The sequence below is a fragment of the Euprymna scolopes genome, chromosome 20 (genome assembly GCF_053919585.1).
Source record: "Euprymna scolopes isolate OS-2025 chromosome 20, ASM5391958v1, whole genome shotgun sequence".
NCBI classification, from domain to species: domain Eukaryota; kingdom Metazoa; phylum Mollusca; class Cephalopoda; order Sepiida; family Sepiolidae; genus Euprymna; species Euprymna scolopes.
In genome coordinates this window covers 86,575,865-86,589,731 of record NC_136501.1, presented here as the reverse complement: position 1 = coordinate 86,589,731, position 13,867 = coordinate 86,575,865, and the positions used below count along the sequence as shown (strand labels likewise).

The following is a 13,867-nucleotide window of genomic DNA, read 5'->3' as shown; positions in this document are numbered from 1 at the left end:
GTTTCTATTTAACCCATGGTTGGGACCCTAACAGGTACTACCACTCCGGGTCAGAGTGGACCTGGGAGCAATGGTAATTAAAAGGTGGCTCCACACTCCCCAAAGCCCACAAGCTGGGGCCTCACCACTGGATATAGTTTAAGGTCATATCCAGGACCCCCATTGAGGGACTTTTACCCTCTGCAAGGGGGCAGTCGGCGTATTCTAATGCCCCACCGACAGGGCCGAGAGGGGGATGATTTATCACCTGAGTTCTTAAACGTGTATATATATATGTGTATACATATATGGGCATATATATATATATATATATATATATATATATATATGTATATATATATATACATATATATATGTATATATATATATGTGTATAGATGTATATATATGTGTATTTTTGTATGTGTATTCATGTGTATACTTATATGTCTATATATATGTGTATATATATGTATGTATATATATGTATAGATATGTGTGCATATATATTTTTAATGTCTGTATATATATGTATTTATATGAATATATATATATGTGTGTCCATATATATAGGTATATATATATATATATATGTGTGTGTTTTTATATGTACATATATGTATATATATGTGTGTATATATTTATTTATATATATATGCATATATATATATATACATGTATATGCATATATATATATATATATATATATATATATATATATATATATATATATATATATATATATATGTATACTAGCAAAACTGCCCGTCGTTGACTGGGTTAAAAAACAGCCTACAAAAAATGGACTCTGATTTATGAAAGTATGATATGTTATGAAAAGGAAGGGTTGTAAAGAGATAGCTTCGAATTCGGGGTTATCAAAACCAAAGCAAAATATGATGAAAGTAAAAATAAAATAGATAAACCCCATAATTTATTATACCATACCTGTTCACACTGAAACACTTATCACAATATTCTGTGGATCTATATTAAAAAACACCTTGTTAAACTTTGTGACATATTTCCATTCTATGGAGGTCAGGCACGAACGAACACCCCATAATTTTATTATACCATATTTCTTCAAACTGAAACATAATTACTTACGCAGATAGATATGAAAAGTCTTTATTAAAGTTTGTGCTTATTTCCATTCTCGGGAAGCCAGGTGCGAACGCAGACCCCACAATTTTATTATACCATTCCTATTAAAGTTAAAACATACTTATCAAAGTATTCTTATTTACATCTATATCAAAAACACGTGTAAACGTTTTTTTTTTTTAATTCTTAAATGTTTTATTTCCATATTTGTGGACCAGGCGCGAATTCAGACCCCACAATTTTAATGAACCACCGTTCTGCAGGATTCAACATGCCCAGTCCTGTGTCTTGATACATCTTCTATCATTATATGTAATCAGTTTTTTTTTTCAACCATATAGGAGCCTATTCGTAACCAGGCACACACACACACACACACACACACACACACACACACACACATTCAGCTTTATATTATAGATACATATATATATATTTATATATGTGTGTGTGTACATTTCCTTTCTCTGTCAATTTTTAGTCTAAAGATTCGGAATTTGATATACAGATTTGGGAAAATCTTTGTAATCGGTTTTCGGCCAGAAATTTGGCTGTTACGGGGTCAAAGTTCAACGATTTGACATTTGAAAACTCTACCAAACTCTTCCGCCAATTTTTGGTATAAAGAATTGAAATTTTAGATATAGGATCCTTGGACATGGATCTAACTCAATAACTTGATTTGAGCTCAAAACAATAAATGTTTAGGGGTCATAATAGAGGTTTAAGTTAAAAAAAAAATGACAACTGAGGTCTCTACCAAATTACTCAGACAATTTCTTGTCTAAACATTTGAAATTTTACATAAAGGGTATTCAGAGATAGGGCAAGCATTTTAATCGATTTGGGTCGAAAATTTTAGCTATCAATACATAAATGTATGAATTATGTTTGCATGTCTGCCTATAACTTTCGACAGAGGTGACGGATTTTCACAAGATCAGTATCGTTTGAAGGTCGAGCCTTCAGACGAAAAATATCGAAAAACTGACTAAAACATTAATTTCTTCACCCTCAACTGAGCACTTTTCTATAGGAAGAGGTCGCTTTTTTCGCCGATATTTTCGAAAGTCCTCCCCTTCTTCGATTGTCTAGCCTTAATTTGGTTGGTCGTAACAGCAAAAACGCCAGGTTTTTCCCCCGTTCTTTTCCTCCTTCACGGTATGGGTTCGAGCCTCCCTTTCTACTACCACTTTTTTATTTTTTTGCTCAACATACAACTCCAAGCACCCGGGCAACGCCGGGCTGAAATGCTAGTTGTAATATATATATATAAAGTTTCGTGGTTAAATTTTAAATTCTGAAAAAACAACATATAGAGGCATATATTCGATTTAAGAATTTATTGCTTGACAAAAGGAATATATAAAAGGGATTATTTTAATTTCCTTAATCCATGGATTTTCAACAATGGCTCATGTCATCAGAGGAAATGAAATGCAGTTAGCAAAATGTTCAGCTGCGAATGGACGCTATTTTGCTTTTCAGCACAATTATTGAAAATAGTTTTTTGAGTGGTTGTGGATAATTATATGGAGAAAATTATACGAAAAGAGAAGTTGATACAACCTGGGTAGTCCATTATCGGAAGGAGTCCAGTGTCGTTCAGGGTTATAAATCTAGGCGGGCAGAAAATAGGGCCATGGGAGAAAGTGATATTCCCAGATAGCAAAAGCGTCTTATTGATATGTCGAAAAGTATACCGGGCAGCCTTATTCGTTGTTGCATTGATTGTGTGTTGGTTGCTGTAGTCCAAAGTCTTTCTCGGTGTTGACAAAGTATATCCGAAATTGGGTGGATATACCATTTCATTGTAATTATCCCCGTGAGTAATAGAATTTGAGCATTGAGTTAAGTGTGCAATGGACCTCGGAATCAATAGTGTAGTTATCAAAATACCAAAGATAGCAAAATAATCCTGGAGATGATATTCGTAAGGGTACGTTGGAACGGCTTGCTTGAGGTGTGAGTCTCTTAGAAAGATAGTTCGTTGTCTTGTTTACATTGGATGAAGGAAGCTTTTTAGATGAGGGAAAGAGGAAGTGGGGTGACATAGAGAGGGTAAAGAGAGAGGGGAGGATTAAAGTTGGGCGAGCATGCAGGTTCTTAATGGAATTTTTTCGGCGGGGGGGGGGGGAGGAAATTGTGTTTTAGTATTCTTTAAAAGGGTTGGCCTCTTGATTTTAAGTTCAAGTGGGAAATGGATATTCTTGTGAATTTCAATGGGGGTGTGCGTGATAGGGGGTGGGTGTGCTGTTTTTTCTGTGGTGATGAGTGAGTTGATGAGGTGGAGATTGAGACGAGTCATGGTGTGAAAATATGGAATGTTTGGAGGGTTACTTAATTGAGTGAGTTTACGGTTGGGTTCTTTCAATTTTGAGTGTATATTTTAAAGGTGACTGGGTTAGTTGAGATAAGTCAGTTTAATACGTTTGTTGTCGTAGTTTGATCTAGTTTACTTATGTCTGATTAAATTTTATTTATACTTCTGTTTGGAGACGATCTATGTATGAGTTTGTTTTGTTGTTCGTTGAGTTGGAATTGATGTTTGAGTGAGTGCTTTATATACTGTGGTTAATTATATATTTTTTATATTTTTATAAAGGGGAGAGTTGATTTAAATGTGGGACTGGGTATGTGGTCGCCCAGGCGTGGTTAATTTTAACTATTTATATAATGATTACTTGTATATCCACCTGTCAAACCTAAGCATAAGTTCAAATATAAGCACATATATACCCACAGACACATATACATACGTACATATACATATATAGACATACACATATACATATAGATAGTATACACTTACGTACAAACACTGATCCATACCATGCTTACATAAATACCGACTTATATACATACGCATCGTTATACTAATACATATGTGCACTCAATTGCATATATACATATCATATCATAACGCAGACACGCATATTAGAGAAGGAAACTACTTATACAGCCGAGTGATTATGTATGCGCACGTACTCGAATGTACAACTGCGCTCATAAGCACGGCCGAACATCGATATAATCAAGTGCAAGCATGCAATTCATACTCCTAACAGCAAATATACAACTACATAAGTGCTATGTCTAGAAAGAAATAAAGGTGCGCACACTGATACATATAACATACAAATACAGAGAGCGTGCACCTACCTTTAAAGATATATATATACATCAACAAATGATCGGGTTTATCTGGCGATTCTCACAGACCACAACGTAAAAAGATTAAAAATATTAGAGGTTTTGTATATACGAATGAAGCAACCCACAATTAATAATATCAATTTTCATAATAGCAATAACATCCTAAAGTGGCTAGGCACTTAAAATGTATATATGTACAATGGGAGGGAAGGTATAAAATATATATTAAAAAAAACTATAAATCATAATACAAATAGCATCCGTACATTTATTTTAATATCAATTTTAAAAACGTAAAAACAACGCACCCTTTTACACACGAATCGTATCATTATTTGAATTCACATAAAAACCTGTAAATTACAATTTCAATAACACTCGTCCATTTATTTTAATGTCATTAAAAACGTACACAAAACACACCTTTTTATACACGACTCGCTTCTTCACCGGAATCCACCTATAAATAAAACGAAATGTACAACAACAACATTCTAAATCAAAAACTGCCTGAAGACGACAGATGAAATGTCGAAAGTACTAGCAAGAACAACATATAATAATGAAATAGATTTCGGAACGTTCATACACCGGTTCGACTGTAATATCAAAAATACCATTCGTCAAATGGAAAAACTACAGAAAAAGATAATCAGACAAGAACACTCTGTGCTGTTCAATACCACATGTCTCAATGAAAATATGCTGCCTAAATACACAATATGTATATATGTACGTGTGTATATATATATATATATATGTATGTATATATGTAAATATACATGTATATGTATATATTTATACATATGTATGCATATATATGTATATATTTATATATATATATAAATATATATATGTATTTTTCTATGCGTATATATATATATATATATATATATATATATATATATATATATATATATGTTTATTTCAATGTATCTATCTATATATGTGTATGTATTTATAATTTTTTATTAGTTTTGGGGGGGGTTATAAAGGTGGGTGCAGGGTGGGTAGGTGAATTATTTTATTTTTAATTTCGATTTTCCTCTTTTATAGTGTATTTATTTAGTTTCTTGTGGGTTATTAAATACTGTTAATATATTTGTTCCGGTGTTAATTGAGGTTCGATTAAAAACGGGCTGTGGTTTTTTGATAAGTATGATAAATACACCAAGACTTAAAGGAAAAGAAAAAAACGGTGACAACAACTATCGCTCCTGATAATAATTGGATGTACCGGTAGAAAGCGCTTTAGAAGAATATGGCTTAACAACAACTTCTATACAATATACCAGCTGAAATTAGAAAGACCGTTCGTCGAATGGAAAATATATCCAGAAAAATCGGTAAAAAGAATAACTCCCTCGTGTTCAGTCACACACACATATATAATTTGTCACCCATTCGTTGGCGGAACTGTGATCTGCTGACAGTGATTTACCATGAAATAAAAATAACCCAAGCTTATCATTCAGCTGCTGCGAAAATTTGGAGATGATAATTAAAGCACATAATAACAAAATATTAAATAAGAGCAATGAAAACAATAATAACATAATAAATAATAAAAGAAATGAATGTAATAAAAATAAAACTAGCACTAAAGTCCAGAATATAACTAGTAGAAATAATAATAATAATAATAATAATAATAATAATAATAATAATAATAATAACCCAAAAACAACAATCCTTATAAAAATAAAAAATACTAACAATGAACAAGATAAATACAACTGCATATCCCTCAGACTCTGCCCACTTTCAAATATATCTCTAACCAAAAACATAATTTACCGCATATTTGCGAAAGAAAACTCGAATAACAAGAAATATTATGTAGGTGTGACGTCCTTGGTTTTCAGAGCCAGATATTATGACCATAAAAGTACGTTCAAAAACAAAAAACACCGAATTAAACCAATACTGGGAACTCAAATAAAGTGGACGTTTGCCGATAGTCAAATGGAAAATAGTAAGACAAGCGAGTACATGTAGAGACCTAGACGTATAATATAGATTATGACTGAATGAAAAATTCGCTATCATATTCTTTAAAGACCCCCAACATCTATTAAACTGTAGAGGAGATATAGTGAACATTCTAGGATAGCGATACCAAATTATTTTAAAATTTACAATAACAATAGAAAATAATAAATAAAAATAACATAAAAAATAACATAAAATAATCATGCATATTCATAAATAATTATTTATATATATATATATATATATATATATATATATATATATATATATATATATATATATATAAGAAATCTAACGTAATATCCGAAATATAGACTAAAACACAAAATAACATATTTAACTACACCTAGGTTGAAAGTAGGTCAGCTTACTACAGCAAAAGGATAACTGCTCTTCCCATAAAACACACAAAGGGAAGGGGTGAACCATAGGTCAACTGTGCCTTTGTCTTGTAATGGCCCGCCTATTGGCTGATTACGATGGGTGTGGTGGCAAATAGGAAGCTGATTGGCTAATTAGAAATTGGCGTATATAAAAATGTGCAATAACCACAACTTTTCGCATAAGCCGGGCGAATTTTCATGGGAATGAAACGCGATATATTCTTAATTGCCATATATATTTTCATAACTTACTACTTCGTTCTACCTATCTATTGATCACTGTTGAAGTAAATACGGAAAATTTATGCATAAAATTATATCTTCGTATTTCATATTCCTGTAATTCATGTGATTAAATGAAGTAGTAATACTTAGCACTACACAAAAAATAGATATGGAAAGGGTTAACATCGTTTAAAAACATCCCAATATAAATCTCTCTCACTCGTATATCATTCTCCCTCTTTCTTATATTCCTCTTTTCCCCTCTCTCTCTCTCTCTCTCTCTCTCTCTCTCTCTCTCTCATATTCCTTTTTCCTTCCCTATCTCTCTTATTTCTCACTCTCATCTCTCTCTTATTTCCCCTCTCTGTCTTTTATATTTAAAAGAAAAATATCAATTTAGAGTATTGTTTTTTGTTTGTTGTTTGTTTTAGTTTTTGTTTCGTTTTTTTTTTTTTTGTGTTTTTTTTTTTTTTTTTTTTTTTTTGTTTTTTCGCCTTTATAACAAATCTACTGTTTATTTACTATTTTTCTCTCCAGAATGAACCTTTATCTCCGACTGACAACCAACTGAACTGGGCGGACGCGTTCATCATTGTCTACAACATCTGCGAGCGGCAGAGTTTTCACCGGGCGAAATTGTTGGTCGACCACGTGCACAAGAGACGGTCTCCCATTTACGTGCCGGTCCTGCTGCTTGGAAACAAAACAGATCTAGAACACCGCCGCCAGGTCGGCGTTGACGACGGACATCAGGTAGCGCTCGAATACGGCTGCATGTACTACGAGGTGTCAGCGGCCGACAACTTTGTCAGTATCAGCGTGGCTTTCCAGTCTGTGTTGCGAGAAGCGCGGATCGTCCAACAACATCGAAACGCAATGCTGAAAAGGCGGAAGGGTTCCCTGATGTCCGTGTCGCGAAGGATTGGAGCCATGTTCGGAAAATCAGCACAAAACAAAGATGGCGGCGACACAGAACGAGTTCGTCGCTTTTCATGCGATAGCATTATTTTCAAACCGTAATGTCAGTTTTATGTTTTATTTTGGACAAAAAAGAATCAAACGAAACCTATTACGTTTGATCATTATATATATATATATATATATATATATATATATATATATATATATATATATATATATATATATATATAACTGTACTTCTGTCACAAACTGAAGAAAAAAATTATCCTTCTGGAAATTTTTAAAATGAAAAGAGACAAGAAAAAACTGCATAAATCAGTATGAAAAGCAGAAAAAAAATGGAAATTGATTTTTTTTTTTTCAATTCCACTTCCAATTACTGGAAATAGATTAGTCCACCAGTCTTTGATTTGCTAACTGATAACTGAAAAGATATATATATATATATATATATATATATATATATATACACACACACACACACACACACACACACACACACACACACACATTGTTATTCATGATAGTGTTGAGGATATATATAAAAAATCCAACCTGCTGGATTATTCATTAAGCTCAGAATTGATTGTTTGATTCGAGAAAAGTGAGCTTGCAAAGCCAGTTAAATATAAAAAGACAAAATACCAAAGTAGTCGCTTTTTGCTCGCCATATAACTACACACACACTCTCTCTCTCTCTCTCTCTCTCTCTCTCTCTCTCTCTCTCTCTCTCTCTCTCTCTCTCTCTGCTAAGGGTTAAGGGTTAAATTGTTTTACTAATTGTGGTGTTATTCTAATCTTTTTACCCTTTCCTTTCTTTGTTATATTCGGCTATTAATACAAGGGAAGCAAGGTCTAGCGATCAAAAGGAAGAAGCTATTAGACTGGAAGACTTTCCTGCATTCAGGAATCTCTACAGTAAAATGGTGGGATTTTGCTGATAAACGAGTTTCTCGGGGGTATGTACGTCGAGAAGGTACAGGTGCAACGTGTTCATCACAGCACACTCCATTAAAATACTTCTGCTGGTGCATCTGCTACTAGTCTCTCCTCCTGAACAGGGGTAAAAAGAGAGTCGCTAACCTAATATGTCCTGAACTGTTATCTAAGCCTCAGCCCCTGTCCCATCGACGAAATGTTGCATCCCTCTGCCTGTTTTACAAGTATTTTAATGGTGGATGCTCTGACGAACTACAAGCCCTTGCACCCCCTCGACGAAAATACCCCCGACAAACCTGACAAGCAGCGAAGTCCCACCCCTACACAGTTGAGATCCCTAGATATAAGAAAGCCTTTTACTCCAATAGCTTCTTCCACAGAACTGCAGGATTTTGGAATTCTCTTCCAGTTTTCTGCTTCCCCAACTGTAATGACATGCAGAAAATGTAATAAAAAAACAGGGATGCAATATTGCGGCGATGGGGCAGAGGTTGAAGCTTGACTGATAGTGTGGAACTTATTAGGTTGTTTTTTTTATTTATTGTTTCCACTTGAATCCTTCATCGTTTATTTACAGCTAAATTCTATATTTATCATCTCGTCTTATAGAATAAATAACGAGTTAATAAAGAAAAAAATGCGCCGAGTATATAAAACCATATAAAACCATATATTAATACCGTATTACCTTTAACGTATGTACGTGTATGGCGGTTTCCATATTATAAATTATTCGGTCGGGAGATCCTATTTATTAAGAAGGAGGAAAAAATGTGATAACATACTACATTCATTAAATTATTACTTATAGATATGCTAATTTAATGTCCATAGTATTTTATCACTTCTATCCTCATTTTTTATAAATAGGATCTCCCGATCATCTGAAACGCGATGTAAAAAAAAAATTTTTTTAATGATGTCGCTTTTGGGCTGTACGTTTTGAAGCAAAAATTGTTGGAGTTTTTTTTTTCTGTTTAAATTTTATATTTATTTTCTTAGTGAAATCTTATCCTGCATTAATGGTCTCCTTGACACGATTTCTCATAGAAAATGTGTTCTTGAAATTGTATTATAAAAATGATTGTGAAATATTTAATAATTTATTAGTACCTTTAATGTACGTACGTGTGCCATGGTTCACTTAAAAGTAAGAGACTCAGCGTAAGTTAAATGTCTTTTAACTCTATAAAATATGTTTAATTAGAAATAATTATTATTGAAACAAAATCGACAATTATTTCTACTGCCACTGTGGAATTTCCACATGTCATGCTAATTAATAATGAATGGTGAAATGGATTATGTTTTAGGGTATATCAAATATATATATATGTATATATATATATATTGTAATGCCAAAACATAACGCTCCATATAAACGATTCATTAAAAATACGTTGCTATTTTGTCAATAGCTGGGGGTAAACTGTGAGTGTCCATACATTATTCGAAATTATTAATTTCTGTGAACTCTGCTTGCCGATTCAGTAATATTATCCCGATTAACATTACAATAAATAGTTAATGAAACATGACTAGGATATACAATAAAAAAAGGTTAACAATTAAAAAGGGAAGAATAGATAGAAAGTGAATGAAAAAGAAACAAAACTAAGTACTATTAAAATGTACTGTCCTTAATAGCACGCAGCAATGATTAACGAAACAATAAGGCTAGGTAGAATCAAATATCGATACATCGTATGTAATACTATGTAGGTTTAATGGCGAGACTCCGAAGAAAGAATTATGAATGCATAAGAATATAATAAATGAATGGTTGGATCAGTGAATGAATAAACAAAAAACGAACGAAGAAGAAACAAAGTTAAGCACTATTTAAATTGTATGTTGTTAACAGCACACAACAATGATCAACGAAAGAATTAGGCTAAGTAGATTCAAATATCGATTTGCATTACTATATGAGTCTAATGGCGAGAACGCAAAGAAGAAATGATAAATGGGTAAAAAAAAATCTGATGTGTGAAAGGTTGGATCATTGAATGGTTGAACGGAAAAGAACACGAACACTAACAATTCTTATAACTATATTAAGAAATTGTTTAAAAATCAATAATGTAAGAACAAAATGACGGATGTGTGGAACACAAGCGAAAAAAAAAAACAGATAAAGAAGTGACCTGCTTTCAAAAAATACGTCCACAAGCAAAGATATGATTTATAAAAAAATATCAATAAATCTACAAAAAATATTCTTTCGCCGGTCGAAAACGCCGGTCAAAAAATGAGTACACGGATATGCTCTGCCTCTAACGATGGGACGGTAGGCAAAACAATGATTATATGAATTTACTCACGCATTCATACTGACTAAACAAAGGCAAGTGTGTATGTATATATATATATATATATATATATATATATATATATATATATATATATATATATATTACAATACAAAAATATGCGAGCATGAAAAGTAATATGGTTAAGCTTAAACATGACGAAGAAAAGGACAAGATATTCTAGAAAAAATGTGATAAATTTATCATTAAAAATATTGCAGCATTAAGAATTGATTATATAATAATATTATAAATTGAATTTAAAAAAAAATTCTTAATGCTTAAGTTATAAATTTATTATATTTTTTACTAGAATGCCTTGTCCTTTTCTTTTCCATGTTTAAGCTTAATCATATTACTTTTCATGCTCGCATTTTTCTATTGTAACCTATGATTTTTCCAGGCTTCCATTAAATTCACTTGTTCTTTGTTTAATTTCAGTCTTATTTTTTGTCCCCATAAACATAACACACACATATGCAATAACAATGTACGGCACTCGTCTGCTTTCAATAAAATCCCAAAATTATCTCCCGTTCATGCTTTCATTCTCTTTGCTTCACTTGTTATTTCTCTTTTCGAGACAGCAGTGAATTAGTAGCAACTGTAGTCGCTGAATCGATGTGGTTGCTATGGAAACCAGTTATAAAAAGCGTTGCTCACCTTCTTACATATTTTTAAGATTTTTGAACACCAGAAAATTCGTCATAACTTTTGTTTTAATGAACAAAAATTAAAACATTTTTTCACAATATATCTGAGACGGTGATCTATAAACTGTAATAATTGTTTGAAATTTGGTCGAAAAATGAGTGAGCGGTGAAGCTTTAAAGCAGTTCCAAATGATTAAAACTGCTACTTAATTATATATTCAAACAGTAGTGTTTGAATGATACTGTCGAGATAGCATACTGAAAATGTATTTCTTACACAGACTTCTCACTTTACAAAGACTTCTCACTTTACAAAGAACAAAAGAACAATTCGTTTTTCAAACTTAGACACACAAACAAATTACTTATATAAAATAACTGTCATATCTTGTAAATATGCATATATATTCTCCTTTCGTGTTGAAATTTGTAAATAAGTGAATGTAAGAATGTTGTAACTATGTTAAAATGTATGTAAATAAAATGAAACATTGCTGTAAATAAATCGCCATCGTTTATTTTTCATTCCTACCAGTTTTTTACGCTACAAGAATTTTTGTTGACTTCCGGTTTTTTTACATTCAATCTTCAGATGTAACACATTTGCCTTCGTTACTTTTCCGACGACAGTTTTTGTTTTTGTTTGTTCTTTTTATTTTCTTTTGTATTGAAATTTTTAAATAAATATGCAAAATTAAAAAGATTGTAACTATGTTTTAAAATATTGTAAATAAAACGGAACATTGCTGTAAATAAAATACTTGAAAAATATTCCATGATTTTAATTATATAATCTTTTGAAACTTTGAGGTTAAGATGAAAACGCAGGTATTCGAAAATGGTTGTTTCGAAACCATGTTCGGTAAAATCCGCCGGGGTAACTTTCAAGAAATTTGTGCCGACACCAGCGGAGATGTTTTGCGGGATTAATAATTAAATATCTTTCTATTTATAAGCTCAAAGCTGATTGGTGCAGGCACTCAGTTTACCTTCCGGCTTGTGCAAACACTCTTTTTAATAACTTTAAATTAAGTAAATATTAATATTCACGAACATTCTATGCTGTAATCCTCTATTCTTAAACAAATATAAACTATCTTTTGTGTGAAAGTTTCCTCTTAATTCTTTATTTGTTTTGTTCTTTTTGGGTAACAAATCTCTAGTATTTTTCCCATCATAAACACCCCATAAAAATTGGAGATTTTACAAGTGTTGACCCCTCCCCTCCTCCAAAAAAAAACGACCTCCATAAACTCTTCGGTTTCGAAATATCTCAATTTATAAAATTCACTATATCTGTCTGTCCGTCTGTCTGTCTCCAATGTTTCAAAGTGCATCTCCGCCGCACCGAGATACAAGGTCGCAGAGAGGCGTGAGGCAGGTCAAATCGTTTCATTTTTTTGTGGATCGTTCTTCTACGGGTTTTAGTCGGTAAAAATAGTTGCTAAGGGGTCAAAATTGAAAAAATTGGAACTTGGCAGGCGTAAGTCGACTTAAAGTGCTCATGTACGTATGCGCAAATAAACGTTTATGCGTTAAATTCGATACATTTTTAACAATTTCTTATCCGTCTGATGATAGCTCAAACGGTAACGACTAAGGTTGGAGCGCTAAATATTTTGGTTTCGATTCTAACTGAATATTTTTTAATTTGTTTCTTTTTTTTTCTACTTTTGAAATCACTACTGTACAATAAAATAACCAATACAGAATTTGTTCTACAATAATAAATACGATATCTGCATAAATTAAAATATATTTAAGCGTATTTTTCGACCAGGCAACGTAGAAGAGATCCTAAATGCAATGCATATTAAGCATTCAAGGAAGCATATCCTGATAAAAGAGTTTGCGATAGGCCTTCAAAGTACTGGACTGACTAGATCCATAGCGTTGCAGAACATTTTTTGGTAACGGTGAAAATATTGATAATGGCAACCTTCTGTCTCGTAAGACAATGGCTTTCTGCATCTGATGCACTGCAGCGTCTGCTGTGTCTATATAGTCGAAGTTGGAGTTGCCTCTCTAGACGCAGGCCTGAACGAGTGATAAAGAGACCTCAGGTTTGCTCAGTTATCAGAGTCACCCCTCTCATCGTAGCAGACAAAATCCGATGGAAAGGCAAGACAATAAGGTTGGAGCTTAGCAGAGCTGCAAGAGTTACGGGAAAGGTGTTCACTTGCTTTGCCTTTACGATCCG

At 32.6% G+C, this 13,867-nt stretch overlaps 1 protein-coding gene across 1 annotated transcript in view; it reads left to right on the top strand.

Moving 5' to 3' along the window:
* The window catches only part of LOC145241527 (ras-related and estrogen-regulated growth inhibitor-like protein), a 75,080-nt gene extending 65,160 nt beyond the window's left edge, over positions 1-9,920 (top strand). Inside the window, exon 4 of the mRNA XM_080104571.1 lies at positions 7,380-9,920. Within this exon, the coding sequence (XP_079960697.1) occupies positions 7,380-7,862 (483 nt within the window). The 3' untranslated portion in view covers positions 7,863-9,920. The remainder of the gene's footprint in view (positions 1-7,379) is intronic.
* The last annotated feature ends 3,947 nt before the right edge of the window (positions 9,921-13,867 follow it).